General features: G+C 40.5%; 1 protein-coding gene across 1 annotated transcript; it reads left to right on the top strand.

The window, feature by feature from the left end:
• The first annotated feature begins 12,243 nt into the window (after window positions 1-12,243).
• On the top strand, window positions 12,244-13,185 carry LOC119799750 (olfactory receptor 49). Its single transcript, XM_038309598.1, has one exon. The coding sequence runs from the start codon at window positions 12,244-12,246 to the stop codon at window positions 13,183-13,185; it is 942 nt and encodes a 313-aa protein (XP_038165526.1).
• The last annotated feature ends 8,075 nt before the right edge of the window (window positions 13,186-21,260 follow it).

Here is a 21,260-nt window from a genome sequence, read left to right on the forward strand (position 1 = left end):
TTTAAAAGTTCAAAATTATGTAAAAAAAGTTATTCATCATTACCAAATTGGTTTCATTTTAGAGACATGGGATGGCTCAATAGACATACATCACTGTACCTCATCACCTGCTTTTCTAAATGAACTAAACCGCTGGGCTGTGGTGGCGCACGCCTTTAATCCCAGCACTCGGGAGGCAGAGGCAGACGGATCTCTGTGAGTTCGAGGCCAGCCTGGTCTACAAGAGCTAGTTCCAGGACAGGCTCCAAAGCCACAGAGAAACTCTGTCTCGAAAAACAAAACAAAAACAAAACAAAAAAAAAAACAAAAAAACAAAAAAACTAAATGAACTAAGCCTCAAAGCATTCCACTAAGATCAGGAACAAGACAAGGGTGTCCACTCTGCTCACTCCCATTTAGTGTTTCCTTTGAAGTCATAGCTAGAGCAATAAAAAGAGGAAATAAAAGGAATAAAAATAAGAAAAGTAATCAGGAATATTTCATTTGCAGACAATATGATTGCACACAGAAAAAATAAAAAAGACCCCAAAGATGCCATGAAAGCAAATGCTCAGAGCTGATAAATGCCTCTGGCAAAGTGTCACAGTACAAAACTAGCATTAGAATTCTATAACCATACTGATGAATATCTTGCATATCACCATAGAACCTTCATCTGGCGATGGATGGAGATAGAGACAGAGCCCCACATTGGAGCACCGGACTGAGCTCCCAAGGTCCAAATGAGGAGCAGAAGGAGGGAGAACATGAGCAAGGAAGTCAGGACCGCGAGGGGTGCACACATCCACCGAGATGGTGGGGCTGATCTAATCAGAGCTCACCAAGGCCAGCTGTACTGAGACTGAAAAAGCACGGGATAAAACAGGACTCCCTGAACATGGTGGACAATGAGGGCTGCTAAGAAGCCAATGACAATGGCACTGGGTTTTGATCCTACTACATATACTGGCTTGGGGGGGGGGGCTAGTCTGTTTGGATGCTCACCTTCCTAGACCTGGATGGAGTGGGGAGGAGCTTGACTTCCCACAGGGCAGGGAACCCTTACTGCTCTTTGGACAGGAGAGGGAGGGGGAGTGGAGGGGGGAGGGGGAGGTAAATGGGAGGCGGGGAGGAGGCGGAAATTTTTAATAAAAAAAAAGAAAAGAAAAAAGAAAGAATCTGGGACCTTCCTATGCGCCAATGGCCAGCATGCTGACAATAAAAGTACTTATCAGCCCTGTTCACAATAGCACAGCTCAAAATACTTAGGAGTAAGCATGACCAAGGGAATGAAATCCTTCTACAACAAATCTTTATGACATTAAAGAAGGAAACTGAAGAAGACATTAGAAGATGGAAAGACTTCCATGCTCATGAATTGTAAGAATTCACATCATGAAAATGGCCACCCTATCAGAAGCAATCTACATATTCAGTGCAATCCCCATCAAAATCCTTAGGCCACTCTTCACACACACACACACACACACACATGTATATGTATATTATATATAGTATATGGATGCACAAAAGATGAAGGATATTCAAATCTATCTTTTAATTTATTTATTAAAAATTATGTGTTTTTCACATCATATATCTTGATTCCATTAATACCCACTCTCTTTTCATGTTCCTTTCACCCCTGCACTACCCCCAAAATAAAATAAAATTCAAGAGAAAAAAAACGAAGAAAATAAAATGAGAATTTTTTTAAAGGGAAGGAATTAAAAATCTCGTCATGGAAACTTCAGTGTGTACTCCTTGGTCCATACATCTTTACTTGCAAGTATTTATTGCAGGGAATCATTGGTCTGGTTCAAGGCCCCTGGACTCCACTACATGTTCAGTGCTGGGTCCCCACTAGGACTCTTACTGGACTTCCTGCTGATGTCCTGTGTTGTGGAGATCCTGCAACTTTGGGTCTGTGGGTCAGGTCCTTTCACATGCTCCAGCAGATCATAGATGGGGTGGATGCTGGGGCAGGCACCCTGGGTCTGGTTTGGGCAGCTGTAGAGTTGGTCCAAATCAATCTTGAACAAAGAGACTTCTGCTGGAGACATTACCACATCTGATTTCAAGTTATACTAGAGAGCTATTTTTAACAAAAACCTCAAGGACTGGCACAAAAACAGACACATAGACCAAGGGAATAGAATAGAAGACCCAGCTATAAGTCCACGTAACTAAAGTTAATGCATATTTGACAAAGATGATAAAAACTAGACATTTGGAGAAGAGATAGCATCTTCAACAAGTGGTGCTGGGGGATCTACATATCAACATGCAGAGGACCAAAACTAGGTCCTCAGGGAGCTATGAGGAAGAGGAGGCAGAAAGATTGTAAGAGCCAGAGGAGATGGATGATTCCAAGGGAATAGTGTCCTCCACACATAATAGGGCTGATGCACGTATGAATCCACAGGTACTGTGGCAGCAGTTATGGATAGAGCATCAATGAACATAGATAAACAAGTATTTCTGTCATAGTATGCAGAGTCCTCTGAATATATACCCAGGATCGGTGTAGCTGGATCTTGAGGTAGATACACTCCTAGCTTCCTGAGGAACTACCACACTGATTTCTACAGTGCTTTTCCAAGTACACACTTCCACCTGCAATTAATACCCTTTCCCCTCTTCCTTGCCAGCATGAGCTGTCATTTGTATTTATTTTTGCCATTTTACTGTTGTAAGATGAGATCTCAAAGTAGTATTAATTTGTATATCCCCAATGAATAGGATTTTGAACATTTCTTTTAGTGTTTCTTACCCATTTGTGTTTCTTCTTTTGAGAATTCTGTTAAGATCTGTACCCCATTTTAAATTGGGTTGTTTTCTTAATGTCTATTTATTGAGTTCTTTATATATTTTAGATATTAGATTTTTTTTTATCAGATGTGTAATTGGTAACACTCTTTACCATCCTATAGCCTACTGCTTTGTCCTATTGATAGTGTCTTGTTGTGGAACAAGTCTTTTCTACACTATGAATATGCATTACCCTCATTGCTAATAAAAAGCTGATTGGGCCCAGCAGTGGTGGCGCATGCCTTTAATCCCAGTGCTCAGGAGGCAGAAGCTGATTGGACGATAGCTGGGCAGCAAGAGATTGAGTGCAAGAGTGAAATTAGGAGAATAATTCAAGGAAGAGGAAGGGCAGAGTCAGAGAGTCACTGGCAAACGCAGAGAGGAATATGTGAATGTCATATTTAGAAAGGGTACGCGACTGAACATAAATAGAAATATGGGCTAATTTAAGTGTGAGAGTCAGCTGGTAACAAGTCTGAGCTACCAGCCAAGCATTTATAAGCAATGTTCAGCCTCCGAGTGGTTATTTGGGACCAGGCAGTCAGGACAGGAAAGGTCTGGTTACAGTATCCTTTACCATATAAAAGCTTCTTGGTTTCATGAGGTCTCACCTATTAATTGTTGATCCTAGTGCTTGTGTTATTGGTGTCCCGTTCAGAAAATCATTTCCTGTGCCATTGAGTTCCAGACTGTTCTCCAGTTTCTCTTTTATCAGACTCATGGTATCTGGTTATGTTGAAGTCCTTGATCCATTTGGAGTTGCATTTTGTGCAGGGTGATACATATGGATCTGCCTGTGTCTTCTACAGGCGGCCATTTAGATTGTCCAGCACCATTTGTTAAAGCTTGCTTTTCTCCAGTATGCATTTTTTAAACTTCTTTGTGAAAAACGAAATCAGGTATCTATAGGTGCGTAGGTTTATGTCTGGGTCTTTATGTCAGCTGGTCAATATGTCTTTTTATGTTGTTTTCATTGCTACAGCTCTGTAGTACAACTTGAAATTAGGGCTGGTGACATCTCCAACAGTTCTTTTGCTGTTCAGGATTGTTTTAGCTATCCTGTTTTTTTTTTTTTTTATTTCTATATTGTAACAGGTCCTCAAGACCTTACTAGGCACTCAGACCTTAGCACAATTAAGTCAGTGATGGAAGCTCCATTCAGGCCATAAAACTCAACACATAGATAGCACCACCTGCTAAAAACAAATAAAATTCATAATCAATCAAAGTCCATAGTTTTCAGAAAGTCTCTGATTGTACGAACTTGCCTTTTGGCTTCCATAGCTCTTCTTCCCGCTAAATGTTCTTATTAACTTAAGTGTGTCAACTGAGGATATGATTTTGTGCTTAAAAGCTCATCCTGAGAAAGGCTCATAGCTACATTGGGATCTCAAATACCAATATAGTTGGCAATCATTTAATAAAGACGTCCTATTGACTTAAACCTGTGTCTGAGTAGTCTCCTCTAATGAATACACCACAAGAATATGAAGTTTAAATGTACTTTAATAGGCATAAAAACAGACAGGAGGACCAATGGAACTGAATCAAAGACCCAGATATCAATTCACACACCTATGAACACCTGATTTTTGACAAAGAAGCAAAAACTATAAAGTGGAAAAAGAAAGCATATTCAACAAATGGTGCTGGCATAACTGTATATTAACATGTAGAAGAATGAAAATAGATCCATATTTATCGCCGTGCACAAAATTCAAGTCCAAATGGATCAAAGACCTCACCATAAAACCAATCACACTGAACCTTATAGAAGAGAAAGTGGGAAGTACACTTCAATTCATTGGCACAAGACACTACTTCCTAACTATAAACCCAGTAGCACAGACACTGAGAGAAACCATTAATAAATGGGACTTCCTGAAACTGAGAAGTTTCTGTAAAGCAAAGGACATGATCAACAAGAGAAAACGACAGCCTACAGAATGGGAAAAGATCTTCACTAACCCCACATCGAACAGAGGGCTGATCTCCAAAATATACAAAGAACTCAAGAAATTGGTCCTCAAAAGAACAAATAATCCAATTAAAAATGGGGTACAGACCTAAACAGAGAACGCTCAACAGATGAATCTAAAATGGATGATTGACACTTAAGGAAATCCTTAACATCCTTAGTCATCAGAGAAATGCAAATCAAAGCAACTTTGAGATTCCATCTTACACCTGTAAGAATGGCCAAGATCAAAAACCCTGGAAGGGAACACTCCTCTATTGCTGGTTTGAGTGCAAACTGGTACAGCCCCTTTGGAAATCAGTATGGAGATTTCTCAGAAAATTAGGAAACAACCTACCTCAAAACCCCACAATACCACTTTTGAGTATACACCCAAAGGATGCTCAATCATATCACAAGGACATGTACTCAACTATGTTCATAGCAGCACTATTTGTCATAGCCAGAACCTGTAAATAACCTAAATGCCCCTGGACCAAAGAATGGATAAAGATGTGACACATTTACACAATGGAGTACTATACAGCAGTAAGAAAAATAATGACATCTTGAAATTTGTGGGCAAATGGATAGATCTAGAAAACATCATATTGAGTGAGGTAACTCGGACCCAGAAAGACAAATATAATATGTTCTCACCCATAAATGCCTTTTAGTCATAAAGCAAATAAAAACTAGCCTACAATTCACAATCCCAGAGAACATAGACAACAAAGAGGACCCTAAGAGAGATAGATATACACGGATCTAATGTACATGGGAAGTAGAAAAAGACAAAGTCTCCTGAGTAAATCGGAAGCATGGGGACCATAGGAGAGGGTAGAAGGGGAGGGGGATGGAGGGAGGGGAGCGGAGAAAATATGTAGCTCAATAAAAACAATTTAAAAATAAATATATTTTAAAATTTCTGTGAATGGTTTTGATGAAATTTAGGTGAGATTTCATTGAATCTGCAGATTGCTTTTGAGAGGTGGCCATTTTCTCTCTATTAATCCTACAATCCACGAACATGGGAGATCTTTCCAAGTTTGCACATTTTCTTCAATTTCTTTCTTCAATGTCTTAAAGTTTTTTGCTATAGAAGTGTTTCACTTGTTTAGTTAGAGTTATCCCAAGACACAACTTTTTGAGGCTGTTGTGAAAGGTAGGGTTTCCATGATTTTTTTCTCAGCCTGTTTGTTATTTGTATATAGGAAGGTTATTGATTTTTGTGTCTTTTTTTATCCTGCTATTTTACTGGACATGTTTATCAGCTGTAGAATTTCTGGGTAGCATTTTAAGGGCATTTTTATTTATACAATTACTGTGATGGAAGCGGAGTGGTGGTGGCGCAAGCCTTTAATCCCAGTACTCCGGAGGCAGAGGCAGGCCGATCTCTGTGAATTCGAGGTCAGCCTAGTCTACAAGAGCTAGTTCCAGGACAGGCTCCAAAGCTACAGAGAAGCTCTGTCTTGAAAAACAAAACAAAAACAAACAATAAACAAAAAACCCCAAATCACTCTGCTGGATAGTTTCATGTCAACTTGACCCAAGCTAAAGTCATATGAGAGGTAAAACTGTCTCTATAAAAATGGGTCTGTCAGTAGACCCGCAGGACATGTTCTTAATTAGTGGTGGTCCTGGGTTCTATAAGAAAGCAGACTGAGCAAGCTATGAGGAGCAAGCCAGTAAGCAGCACTCCTCCATGGCCTCTGCATCAGCTCCTGCCTCCAGGTTCCTGCCCTGTTTGAGTTCCTGTCCTGTCTTCCTTCACCAATAAACTATGATGTGGAAGTGAAAGCCAAATAAAGCCTTTCTCTCTCCTTTGTTTTTGGTCATGGTGCTTCGTCACAGTAATAGAATCCCTAAGACAATCATATTATCTGAAAATAAAGATACTTGAATTTCTTTTTTTTCTTATTTGTACCCCCTTGATCTCCTTAAGTTGACTTATTGTCAAGTACTGTATTGAATGGGTGTGGATATAGTGGCAATCCTTATCTTGTGCCTGATTTTAGTGGAAAAGCTTTGAGTTTATCTCTGTTTAGACTGATGTTGGCTGTAGGCTTGCTTTAAGTTGCTTTTATTATGTTGTGATATATCTCTTGTATTCCTAGCCTTTCCAGGGCTCTTATCATGAAGGGATGTTAGATTTTTGTCAAAAGTCTTTTCTGTATCAAATGAGATGATTTGTGGTTTTTGTCTTTCCTTCTGTTTATGTGGTGGATGCATGTGTAGAAACATTTCTGAATCTCAGGGAAGAAGCCAACTTGATCATGGTGGATAATTTCTCTAATGTGTTCTTGAATTTGGTTTGCAAGTATTTTATTGAGAGTTTTTGCATCTATGTTCATAAAGGATATTTGTCAGTAATTATATTAGTAAGGGTTCCCTAGAGCAGTGGTACTCAACCTTCCTAATGCTGTGACCCTTTAACACAGTTATTCATGTTGTGGTGACCCCCCCAAACAAAAATTACTTTGTTGCTGCTTTGTAACTGTAATTTTGCTCCTATTATAAATCATAATACAGATACTTGATATGTAGGATATCTGATATGCGACCACTGTGAAACGGTCCTTTGACCCTCAAAGGTCATGACACAGAGGCAGAGAATCACTGCTTTAGAGGAATAAAGCTGACACAATGAATATATGAATATTATACATCCATGTAGGGGATTTATTAGAGTGGCCTACAAACTGTGGTCTAGCTCAACAATGACTGTCTCCTAACAGAAAGTGCAAGAATCCAGTGGTTTTTTTAGTTCACAAGGCTGGAACTAAAACTACAACAACCCAATCAGGCAGGATGACAGAGATCACAGACCCTTCAAGAAAGGTATGGGCCACTTCCCCAGGAAAAGAAGCAAAGCCTACTAAGGCACTTGCTGAGGATGGAGAAAATAAATAACTGGTGATACAGGAAGATATTTATAAATACCAGCTAAATTATTTGTCTCAGCTGATCGTCGGTATATATCAGAGTCCTGAATAATTAGGCTCCAGTACTAGTGAATCAAGAGCAAGGACAGGCTGGCAAAGAGCAAATACTTCCTTCTTCTACATCCTTTATATAGGCTGCCATGAGAAGATGTGGCCCAGATTTAAGGTGGGTCTTCTATCCTCAAAATATCTGGATTTGGGGTATATCTTCCCATTTCAAATAAGTCAATCAAGAAAAATTCCTCACAGGTGTATCTTGCTGCTTGGGTTTTATTTAATTGCAGATGTAGTCAAGTTGATAACCAAGAATAGCCATCACAAGCCCACCCCTTGTCAACTTGACAGCCAATCATTTATATCTCCTTATGTCATGCTTAATTACTAAATGAAACAATAACCAGGCCATCATTATGCCTAACTGATATAGCTATGCCATGTACATCCACAAACATATTATATATGTTAGGATAGGTGGCAACATACTTTGTTCATAGGACATGGAGAAATCAAGTTGATACTGACCAGAAAGCTTCCTCCCTGCTGCTAGCTTTCAAAGTACTAGAAGGTGCCAGGTAGCCTGCTGGGAGAAAATCAACAGTCTTACTTAGCTGCTAATCTTATGAGCTGAAATGATGACAAACTTGGCAAAAATATGTTCATGTGTGCAATAGTGGCATGAATGTTCTGGGGATATCCAACTGCTTTCTGGTTGGATTTAAGGACCATTCTACAGGGGGAAACCCATTCCTGTTACTGTATATCTGACCAATAGCCTAGCGCATAGCTGGACAACTCATAGACTCCAGAAGTGAATCTGCTATTATTTTGCTAAATAGATATAGTATCAAGCTGTTAAATATATATATCCCTGGACACATAGATTAGTGTGGTTATCAGACATCATCAGTTTCTTTGTACAGTGGACTCATTGGGGTTGGGGGAAAGGACACAGAGGTGGAGGGATATGATTGGATCTAGGAAGAGTTAAGAGGAGAATGGGGTGGATATGATGTATGAATGAAATTTTCAAAGTAGTAATAAGTTGTTGGGTTTCTTTGTTTTGTTTTGTTTCTTCGTTCCAATTAAAACTTCATTGGGAGCTTCTGGGCTGCTTGGTCAGAACAAAGTAAACTTTCAGGCTGAGAGATGAGTGAAGTTAGAGGAAAGGGACTTCCTAGGTCCCTGTTATCACTGATGGTAATGAATCTCAAGGGAAGTATACACCATCCAACAAGAACAGAGAATCTCAGATGAGTTAAGTCTGAACTATGCATCTTTGTGCATCTCTGAATTTCCGTGGAGACCAAAGAGAACTTCTAATACCCTAGGCCTCTTCCCAGTCCATAGAGACAAAGGTCTGCCGTGACTGCCCTACCCCCAATCTTCTGTGGGCACAATGGGCCTGGAAGCTCAAGTCCAGCACATAAGACCCAGTCACACGAGTCATCACTGAGTCAACAAATAGAATCTCTTTAATATAAAATGGATATTTTCTTAGGAAAGTGGTCCAGCAATGACTCTTGGGATCAGGAGCACTAGAAGCTGCCTAAGGAGTTTGTAAACCCAGTTCTGGTAAGTTTCCAGGGGTAACTCATTTTTGGGAGGGCTTGAGGGAGGGAGAATTGCAAGGGAGATGGGTTGCTGGGAAACATGAAGATTTGGTGGTGCATGAAGCGCAGCGGGGCAAGACCTGCCTGTGTTTGTGATGTGCACAACATCTGGCAACCCTGGAGCTTCCATTGTACAAAAGTCTGGGGATTTCCTTCAAACATCATTGCAGACCCAGAAGCTTCCACGAAGAACAGTTATTAGCCAAGTACCGCAGCCACCAGGGAGCGGGGCAATATACTGGGTACAGTTTTTGGAATGGGGAAAAGCATCCTTCCGGACTCTGCCTAACCACCCGTTATTTGTTCCCAGGTGTCCACGGGCAGCCCACAGCACACCTGCTTCTCTGACTCTTTCTCACGTCTCAAGTATCTTGATCGGTGTTCAGCCCTGTGAACCACAGTATCTCCAAGGTTTTTTATTATACTTTCTTTTAAACACACCTTTTAAATTAAACCAGAAATGTATCCCTTTCCCCCTTCCCTTTCTTCTCTCCAGCCCCTCTCAGTATGTTTCTTCCAGTCTCTCACAACCCACTTCACAAATCAATAGCCTCCTTCTCTTTGATTATAATTGTGCATACACATCTAGAATATGTACTTATATGTATGTGCAGATAATGGGGGGGGGATAATTCCACAAGGTTCCACCCCTAGATAAACTATAGGTAACCATGACTGCTAGGAGAGGGAGGATTAGCCTCTCCCAGGAATGAGTCCCTTATTGGTTTTTTCTATATTTTCAACCATTTGTTTCTTCCTTGTCAGCAAAATGTTTTGCCAAACTCCAAACCCAAATAAGCTTACCATGTCAATTTCTCTTATTTTTGAATTTTAATTTAGAATATTAATTAAACAATAATATAAAAGAAAAGAAAAGCCACTCATAATACCCCATTTTTGCATGTCCATTTTCTCTCCTAGTGTCTTGTACTTTTCCATAAAAGCACATATTTAACTCATGCATAATGTAGTATATTGTCATTTCTCGGATATCACATTGGTTCCTCCTCTTGCCTGTGGCAGAGTTAATTTCCTATACAGAAAGAAGCTTGCGCTGAGCAGGTGTGATGGTGCACATCTGTATTCCCAGCATTTTAGAGGGTGAGGCCAGAGGATTGCAAAGTTGAGGCCAATCTAAGGACAATATTAACTCATATAACCTAGAAAGAATAATCACTTAAGGTGAACAATATTCTCTAGATACTGAATTCACAAATAACTCTGGATGGCAATTTGTAATTAATTTGTAAATAATTACTATTATTTGATTTGATTATTGTGGATATTATATAAAAGCACTAAACATGATAGAAATGCATCTTTTTACCTCTACATATTAGTTTCATGGACATGTATTCCTAAGAAACAGTAGCCAAATAATTACAAAGTGTTTATAATAATGACATTTCATTTTATCAGTGTATGAGAAGCAAAGGGGTGAAACACACAGCCTGCAAGCATAGCCGTATAGTCAACACATAGATGGCGAACAACATAAAAAACATGGCCGAGTCCAGACAAATCAGAGCTGTGGTGCATGAAACAAGCTTCAAACATACTGGATAAGGGCTGTGCCGCAGAGCTACCCTCCCAGCCCTAACATCCAAATCTTCATAGCCTGGGAAAAGTGAGATGACTCAGTGTTCAAGGGCACGTACTGCTCTTGCAGAGGATCTGAGTTCAATTCCCAGCACCCATGTTGGGCAGTTCCAGCTCCTGGGAATCCAACATCTCTGGTTCTGTGGGCGCCTGTACTCACGTGCACATACAGCACACAGACCCAATGTATATACATAGCTAAAATTATAAAAATAAGTCTTAAAACAAAAAATAAACATTGTAGATGCTGTCTCTGTGGGCATACAGGTAAGTCTTTCTATTTCTTTTACTCTACACCGCTAGACTTTCTATAATGAACTGTTAATATTCTGTATTATTATTTATTATTATTGTGTGCCGTGGAGCAAGCGTGGCAGTCAGGGAACCACTCTTGGGACTTGGCTCTGTCCTTCCACCTCTACTTGGGTTCTAGGGATTGAATTATGGTTGTCGGGCTCACGTAGCAAGTGCTTTACCCACTGAGCAATCCCACCAGTCCTCAGATAATACTTTTATAATTCTGACGTATTTGAAAAGTGCTTCTCCTAAATCCACTATATTTACTATTACATTACACTCACATTATCCTACCAGTTTTGGTCATGAAGGAGAAGTGAAGATAGGCGGCATTATGTGCGCTCGCCCTGTGTCCAGCCCAGGACTATGTATCGGCTATGAATTATCTGCTTTAACCTTGGCAGAAGTTTCCATACATACTGTGGGGTTTTTTTTTTGGGTTTTCATGTGGATGAAATGAGGTTCTTAAGCTGAGGTAACTGGAATCCAGACGCAGCCACAATCTTTTCTAAAGTGCCTTCCATAGCAAACTTGGCACGGTTTTTGTCAACGATGGTGATAAGAGTTTGATTCCCATTTGCAAAGGGAAATCTTTTAATGAGTTTAGGAAGCCTCTTATAGCATTTAAATTAATATGGACAAAAGTATAATCCAATCTAAAATAATAAAAAAAATTTTCTCACAGAGAAAAGATAGGTTACATAAAAAATTGTTTCAATTTTTTTCTAAGAACTATCCCAAATTTTCTAAAATGATGTCAAGGTTTATGATCTGCTTTTGACTCTGAGAGATTTTAATCACCAGCCTGAGGAGTGAGAAGGCCAAGTGCTGAAAACACCAAAGGAGTCCTCCAGCTCAAAATGTAGTACTCATTCCTCTGTACTTCCCAGCCCCTATTGTCTTCTCATTCCTCCATATTTCCCAGCCTGTATTGCCTACTCATTCCTCCGTACTTCTCAGCCCTGTACTGTCCCCAGGTGCCCAGAACTCAGGTCCTGATGCTGAGCATGATCCATGAACATCCTCAGCAGCAGTGGGAGGAGCCATGGAGAACAGAACCTCCGTCACTGAGTTCGTTTTGCTGGGGCTGTCTGATGCTTGTGAGCTACAAGTGCTCATCTTCCTGGGCTTCCTCTTGACCTACCTCCTCACACTGCTGGGAAACTTCCTCATCATCTTCATCACTCTTGCGGACAGGCGCCTCTACACCCCCATGTACTACTTCCTCCGCAACTTCGCTGTCCTAGAGATCTGGTTCACCTCTGTCATCTTCCCCAAGATGCTAAGCAACGTCATCACGGGACACAAGACCATCTCCATACTAGGTTGTTTCCTCCAGACATTCCTCTATTTCTTCCTGGGTACCACGGAGTTCTTTCTACTGGCGGTGATGTCCTTCGACAGATATGTGGCCATTTGTAACCCTTTGCGTTATGCCACCATCATGAACAAAAGGGTCTGTGTCCAGCTTGTGTGTGGCTCATGGACGTCAGGATTGCTCCTCATCATGGTTCCCAGTTCCATTTTATTTCAGCAGCCATTCTGCGGCTCCAACATCATTAACCACTTCTTCTGCGACAACTTTCCGCTCCTGGAACTAGTATGTGCGGATACAAGCCAGATCGAGTTCCTGGGTTTCGTTATTGCCAACTTCAGCCTCCTGGGCACTCTGGCTGTGACTGCCACCTGCTATGGCCACATCCTTTACACCATCCTGCACATCCCCTCAGCCAAGGAGAGGAAGAAAGCCTTCTCAACTTGCTCCTCTCACATCATTGTGGTCTCTCTCTTCTATGGCAGCTGTATCTTTATGTATGTCCGGTCTGGCAAGAGTAGACAGGGGCAGGATCATAACAAGGTGGTGGCATTGCTCAACACTGTAGTGACACCAACCCTCAACCCTTTCATCTACACTCTGAGAAACAAGCAGGTGAAGCAGGTAGTTAGGGAGCATATGAGCAAGCTCCAAAAGCTGAGCCAGACATGAAGAAAAATCATTGCCAATTTGCCTGAACAAAGTTTGCTAATGAAATCTGCCCTGATAGTCGTTGATTTCCCCTGGGAGGGCAGTTTTGTGTGATGTGCTCTAGCGTGCAGTCCTTTTTACATGTGCCACAGTCATCCATTCTGTCTTGTTTGGAGAGAACAGAAATTCCAATAGACCAGTACTATGTGTTGTGCTTTGATATTTTGGACCCTAGCCTGTATCTAAATTTTAGAATTTACCCTTTCTTAAATGCTGAGACTAAACGGTATTTCTTGGCTAGTCCTTTTCAAGTTCGATAAAAGTATGCCCAAAGAATATATTCATGGATAGGCTTCAGAAGTAATACATATGGAATAATTGCTTACATGGTATAAGTAAAAAGAAGTGGTATAAGTGGACTAAATAAAATAAATATAATACAGGAAGCACTAAGCCAAGGGCTAACAAGCAGATAAAAGTAATGGGAAAGATGCTGCAGTACATTAAAGGGCCTACCTAGTAGGCAGTGAAAGTCAACTTTCTCAGCAGGCACGGCGATACACACCTTTGATCCCAGCACTTGAGCAGAGGCAGGCAGACCTCTGTTAATTGGAGGCCAGCCTGGGCTAAATAGTGAGTTTCAGGGCAGCCAGAGCTTCACAAATGAGATCCTGTCTCAAAAAAAAGGCAACTTTCTAATACGGAGTTGAATTTGGAAGTAGTTCCAAAAGCCGTTTGAGGTTGAAGTGGAAGAGAGTGTATAAGAAATGCCACAGTGAAACCCATTGCTTTGTACACTATCTTAAACGTTAATCTAGAAAGAAAACACTTAACTGTTTAATGATATGATTTTTCAATTGCATCAAAAATTATCAAATACTTAGACTAAATCTAACAGAAGGTGTAGGAACCCTTTCCTCAGAACTGTGAACCAGAGCCTGGAGAGACGGCTCAGTGGTTAAGCGTATCTGCAGCTCTTTCAGAGCATGGAAATTCCATTCCTGGCATGATGTTAGGAGGCTCATAACTTCCTGTAAGTCCAGATGAGGGGAATCTGAAGATTCGGGCCTCTGCAGGCATCCCTTAATATATAATTTATATAATATATAATTTTTATAATATTATATAATATATAATTTTTTCTCTTTTACATATCAGAAATTGTCAGATCTAGGAACTCTGGCTGCTTGATTGACAACTGTCAGACCCTCCCACCTCAGGTCCCCTGGAAGAGTAGCCAAATAAGTTTGTGTCTTTAGTACATTATTTTTTTAAATGTAAGAGATTTATCTATTTTATTTTATGTGTATGTGTGTTTGCCAGCAAATATATATGTGTACCACGTGTGTTCTGTGTACCGTGGTGGGTGTCTATGCCCCCAGAGGCCAGAGAGGAACAAGAACCACACCTACTAAGCTGTTTCCTCAGCCCAAGAGTATATATATTATAAATAAGACAAATATATATATATATTTATATATATATATATTTGTCTTATTTGACTGTTTTTTTCTTTAATACTGAGAATCTGAGAAATTGTGAGCTACCATGTGGGTACTGGGAACTGAACTTAGGTCCTTTACAGAAGTGGTCAGAGCTTTTACCCACAGAATCACCTTTTCAGGACATTATCACTCTTCATTTTATTTCATTTAATTGTTTCTTATATTTTTTGAGATTACAATATAATTACATCATTTCACCCTTCTTCCTTCCTCCAAATTCTCCCATACACCATTCCCTGTTCTCCTTCAAATTCATGGCTTCTTTCCTCCAACTATTACTGCATGCATATATGTATTTGCATATATATACACACATATATATATGTATATACATATATATGTCCCTCGCCCAGCTACAGCAGCTGCTTCCCCATGTGGAACCCAACAAGTGCCCAGGCAGGGAAGGAAGCCAGCCTGATGGCAGTTTGAATGTGAGCCCAGAGTTTGTACATTGAAAACATAATCCTAATACATAATCTCAACAAATGACCTTGGGGTCATGAGAGCTCTGCCCTCAAGATGGATTAATACCGTTATTACAGGAGTCCTTCCTTGCCAGAGTTCCTCTTCTTCTTGCCCCATGATGCCTTCTGCCGTATTACAATACAGCGAGAAGGTGATCACCAGATGCAGTCTTTTGTACTTGAAGAACTGAGTTTAATAAATTTCTGTTGACCACAACACATCTAGCTTGTAGTGTCTTATTGCAGTAGCACAAAACAAAGACACATGGTTCATAATTTTTCAGAGATTTTCAACAATATTGTAAGAGCCTCCTTTTTCTCAGATTCAAAATATGAAAGAAAAGCAGTCTAATATGGCAAAATTATATATTCTCTGATACCGAGGAGACAGTTGAGTAAGTACTTGCTGAACAAGTTTGAGGGCCTGAATTTGGATCCCCAGCGTAAGAAGCTGGGCATGGCTGTTAATGTATGAACCCAGTGGGTGAGTTTGTTGTACAGACACAGGCAGATCCTTGCCCAGCCGTTCTGTGAATCAGTGAGCACTGGATCAGTGGAAGAAAAAGGTAAAGCGGAAAATAATAGAGGAAGACACTGACCGCTTGTCCCCACATGTACACATAAGTGCACACATCGATACACAATATGCACACACAATTAACATAAAAATAAATAGAACTGTCAAGATGATTCAAGAGGTAAAGGTGGTTGCCTCCTTTAGCTGAAGACTCGACCCAAGGAAGAAGGAGAAAGCTGATTCCTGCAAATTGTCTTCTGACACATGCAGTGTGGTACACACACACACACACACACACACACACACCACAGACACAGATATACACTCTCTCTCAATGAATACATATAATAAAATCTTAATTTAGAATAAATAAATACTTCTGTGTGTCCCAGGAAGAAGACTTAAAAGATTAAATCTGGACCATTGCAATCTTCAGTACCAGAAAAAAAAGGGTTTAAATGTTTCCTAAGTGAAACAGAATGAAATAAGAAACAAATCACAGACAACTCAAACATTGGAAACCAGAAAAAATATTTCTAAACAATCTACCTGTCAAAGAAGATATCAGAAAAGAAGTGAAAATGCTTAGAATTTTGAAAACACTTACTTTGAAGGAAAGCTAAAACATAAGAAAATTGTAAACTATAACTCAATGGGTGCTATAAAAAATTCATAGCGTTAAATGTTTACATTAGAAAAAGGATAAAGGTATCAAGTAAGGTACCTAAGTTTTTGCTTTAATAAACTAGAAAAGGATGAGTAAATTAAGCTTAAAGTTACCAGAAGAAATGGTTTGACAAAGATAAAAACAGAGATTGATAACTTGGAAACAGTAAAACAAGAAAAAAATTCAATTAGTTTTTAAGTAGTTAAAAATGTCAAGAAAAAATTAACTATCTAAAGTCATCATGAAAAAAAAGAGAAGAAGTTGTCTGCTAAAGGCAGAAGCATCAGTTGCCCCACTCAACTACGGTGCCTAGGCACACACAGCCCTTCAGGGTGCACAGCTTGTCAGTAACTGCCAGCTCTCTGCTTGGGCTGTTCATCCTGCTCTCAACATCCCTTGGTCGACTCTAGTTCTTCGTTAGTCTCGAGGTCCCATGAGATCCCCTTCCATGTTAGCATGTCTTTTGGTGTTATCCTTTTTCAGGTCTTTATTTAGGCAGCCATATTGGTGAGACTTCATGGGAATAGCTCTCTGTCATTTCTAGGAGACAAAATCTCGTAGCACACTTCCTGTTCCTCTGGCTCTTAGAATCCTTATGTCTCCTCCTCTGTGAGATCCTTGAGCCTCAGGTGTGGGAGCTGTGTTGTAGATGTATCAATGGGGGCTGGCACCACACAGTCACTTGCTCTCTACATTTTAATAGGGTTTGGTTTTCTCTAATAGTTTACAACTGTTGCAAAGAGAGGTTTTTGTTTTGTTTGTTTTGTTTTCGTTTTTTGTTTTGTTTTGTTTTTAGTGAGCAGTGGGATCTATGCTGATCTGTGTGTATAAGGATAAGTATTTAGAATGTAGTTAGGGATTGTGCTGCTTTAGTAAGGTGGTGGTTGTAGGTTCTCCTCCAAAATTCATCATTTCCCTCGCCCTGGGGAGTTGGCTAGGGTACCAGGCATGAGGCTGCTCTTGCTGCTCAATAAATACTGAAGATGATCTTTTGTCTGGGAGAATACAAAAGAAAAAAATGGAGGGAGAAATAGATCACACTGGGCTAGCTTTGCTTATGTGACTCCAAAAATTAGATACTTGCTTTAATCAGGCACCACCACAACATGGGAGCGATGTTAGAGAAAGGCCCCTGGCTTTGCTGGAAAGTGTATATTCTGTGCCACTGGACTGAATATTTTGCAAATGTCTGTTAAATTCTTTGGTACAGATTAGCTTCATCAATTGGATGCAAATAGAAGCAAGAAATTGATCGGGCAGTTTTGGGGCAGGGACCCTGAAAATCAACTGTTCTGTTTCTCTTGCTTTTGATAGCCAGTTATAACTAGGAATATTCCTGGTTCTATCTGAAATTCTGTCCTGTTTGGAGGCTTGGAATGCCCACAATGTTTAAGGACACTGCTTTGTACTCTGATTTCTTGTTTTTATCTTTCTTCTCCTTTTACATGGAAACACACACAGCACAACTGCCTGAAGCTACTTGTGATCAAAACGCTTCATTGGCCCTGAGAGGTGTTTCTGAAACTCCAGATACAGGGATGGGAGAGCAGCCTGGATACCTTGTGGGTGGGGCAACCTGACCAGGTGACCACCCTACCCCCATTGTCTCAACCCAGTAAGGCCTGTTAACTCTCAGAGACACACAGACACTCCATTCTCTGCCTGTTTCAGTTTCTTTGTTGATTACTTTTGTTTGGATGATCTACACATTAATAAGACTGGAATATTGAATTCACCCAGTGTTTCAGCATCTGGAATTATTGGTCCCCTTATGTATTGTCTGTCTTATGAAACTGAATGCATCAACCCTTGGTACACATATCTGTAACTATTGTATCTTCCTGATGGATTGCTCTTTTTATTAATATGTAGTGACCTTCTTTATGAATTCTGCTGGTTTTGGCTTGAAGTCTACTCCACTGGATACAACTATGGGTACTTCTGATTAGTTTTTACTTCTGTTTGCTTGATTTATAAGCATTTACCCTCAGTCTCTCTCTCTCTCTCTCTCTCTCTCTCTCTCTCTCTCTCTCTCTCTCTCTCTCTGTCTCTCTCTCTCTCATTGTGTATGTGTGTGTGTGTTTACAGAAAGCAAATATTGATAACTTAATTTTAAAATCTAGTCAGCAAGCCTAGGATGGATGTGTTGGTTCAACCCGTAATTACAGTGCTTGGGAGGCTGATGCAAAAGGAGCGTAGTAGGTTTGAGGTCAGCCTGGGCTATGTAATAAGTTGAAGCTAGCCTAGGGTACAGAGCAAGATTCTGTCTCAAAAAACCGAACCAAAGAAACAAAGAAAACAGTATTTAGAAAATCTCCACTGATTCCTTTATCTTGATGTTTACTGTTCTGGCTGGTTTGATGCATTCTTAGTCCTTATTGTTCCCACCTTGAGAGTCATGTTTGGTGGTTTATTGAGTTAGACATGATGGATTATTTCCTAATTCCACTTTTTTCATCCATTTCCCTGTGGTATTTGCTCTGTGCTCCCTTGATCGAGACAGCCTTTCTTTCACCGTGTGTAGTGTCTTTGGTTATAGCCCGGGTTGGTGGGCATGCACTGCCTTAATCTGTGCTTGTCTTGACATTTCTCTTTTCCTTTATTGATTAGAAAGATTACTTTGATGAGCATAGTAAATTTTGGTTGATGGTTATTTATTTTCTGGGCTTTAAAGAATAATTTTATGCTTTTATGGCCTTGGAGGTTTCTGTTCGGAGGTATAATGTTATTCTGGTGGATTTGTTTTTGTGAGCTGGCATTTTTCTCTTGCAGCTTTTAATATTGTTCCTCTGCTTTTGGGCATGCTTAATATAATTTGTCATGGTCAGACTCTTATTTGATCAAATCTCTCTGGGATTATAAATGCCACTATAGTACTTGGGTATTCACCACCCCGTCTCCAGATTTGGGAAGTTTTCTGTTACAATTTTTTGCTTGGGTTTTCTATGATTTCGGGTTTTGTCTCTGGTCCTTCTACCACATCGGTTTGGGGATTTGATATTGGTTATGTCTGCTAGCTCTTGGGTGATGTGGTGTTGCTTGCTGATGTTTTATTGAATGAAACTTTCTCAGCCTTGTCTTCCATCCCTGATATTACTTCTCCTGCTTCTTTTAGTGATGGAGGAGAGTTATCTGTCTATGTTACTTTCATTGGTTAATTAATAAAGAAAACTGCCTTGGCCCTTTAAGAGACAGAAAATTAGGTAGGTGGAGTAGACAGAACAGAATTGTGGGAAGAAGGAAGTGAGGTAGATGGCTCAGACAATTGCCCTGCCTCTCCTCTCTGGGAAAGACTGCCATGCCTCTGCTCAGGGAGAGAGTCGTGATGAAGCTAGCCACCAGGTCAGACATGCTGAATCTTTCCCGGTAAGACACCATTTGTGGTGTTACATAGATTATTAGATATGGGTTAGTCAAGATATGAGAAAGAGGCTGAATCTAATGGGCCAGGCAGTGTTTAAAAGAATACAGTTTCCGTGTAATTATTTTGGGTAAAGCTAGCCGGGTGGCGGGACACAGCCCCGCCGCTTCCTTCTACAGATTGGCGCTCCAACGTGGTGATTAAATCCACTTAAAAACCTGAGAGGGCTTTAAATAAAGGAGAGAGAGAGTTTAACACAGCTTTTTGCTGTTTGCCTGGACGTGCTGTAGAAAGATTGCCTGTTTCGGCAATAGCAGCAGAGAAAAAGCTGAGTCATTTTAAAACGCGGCTTCCTGGTGCTGTGCCACCAGTGCAAACTCTGGTTATAAAGCATTTCAGTGGCTTTTATGGGCCTGGATATCTGTGTTCCCGCTTGGGATAGGAAGGAGAGTGCACTGAGACCCGGCCAATGGCTCCCTGCTCCCTGCCTGCACCTGGGCAGATGGCGGAATCAGGCTTAGGCGAGCGGGAGAACATGGCGGATTTCTGCCGCCACAGAGAGATGTTTCCAGGCTGCACAGTGCTCTGCGCGTCAGATTTGGCTGTAACTTGGATGAAAAGAGTTTCTGTGCTGCATGCTCAGTCTCAGAGTTAAAGTGCTGAGTGCGGCTCCTACCTGGCCGCCCCAGAGCTAGCAGAAAATGGTATGTCCTCCATTTTGAAATTGGAGAGAGGTGGAGCCAACATCCAGAGCAGCCCGCAGCTCTGCAGCTCAGAGCTGCAACCGATTCAGAGTCATAAGCGGTTCCGCCATGTTGGACTGGGCGTGGCAAGCTCACAGTACCTGTTTTTGACCTAGGAATGTCACAGCTTAGATTCTTAAGTGCATAGCGATTTAAAAGCACAAAACAAAAGTGCTCCTGGATAGTAAAAAATTACAGATTCACTATAGGACAGATTCAGACATAGAAGACCCCCATATGGGTCACAATGTTGGATGAATGTATGTAGGCTTGAGAGAGAAGAAAAAAATATAAAAAATAAAGTTAATGCCTTAAAAAAAGGGTAAAGTCTTTAAAGAGACAGAGTACAGATAGTTATAGATTAAAAGAAGTGATAGAGTAAAAATAAGCCATGTAAAAATGGAAAATTCACAGAGAGTCTGGATTGTGTATTTTGTTGTGTTTTCTTTGATTTTTTTTTGACTGTAAAGGAACTAAATACAGAGAGACATTTCATTATATGGGCTGCCAGGCTAGACCAGAATGGACATCTTAACGGTATGACTTCAGGATTTGGATCTAAGAACATGATGCTTTGGAAAAGAGTTTCTTCTTTTGTTTTCACAGAGGACGAGACTCTGTGGATTGCTTCTATCCCAATATGGTATGATAGACCATGCCCTCCTGAAAGGTTGCTGTGAACATCTTCAAAAAATTACTCCACTCAACTGCCAACTGAGATGAACCTAGCAGACAGGTTATACCATGAAAGACCTAAATAACAGCGCCCCCATTCAGCAGGAAGCAGTTTGGAGAGAAATAACTACGCCCACATTCCCAAATATTGTTTATAAATGTTC

This window comes from Arvicola amphibius, chromosome 13 (assembly GCF_903992535.2).
Source record: "Arvicola amphibius chromosome 13, mArvAmp1.2, whole genome shotgun sequence".
NCBI lineage: Eukaryota > Metazoa > Chordata > Mammalia > Rodentia > Cricetidae > Arvicola > Arvicola amphibius.

Excerpts from the sequence above, each read along its gene's own strand:
- LOC119799750 (XM_038309598.1), top strand. The coding sequence starts at position 12,244 with ATGGAGAACAGAACCTCCGTCACTGAGTTCGTTTTGCTGGGGCTGTCT.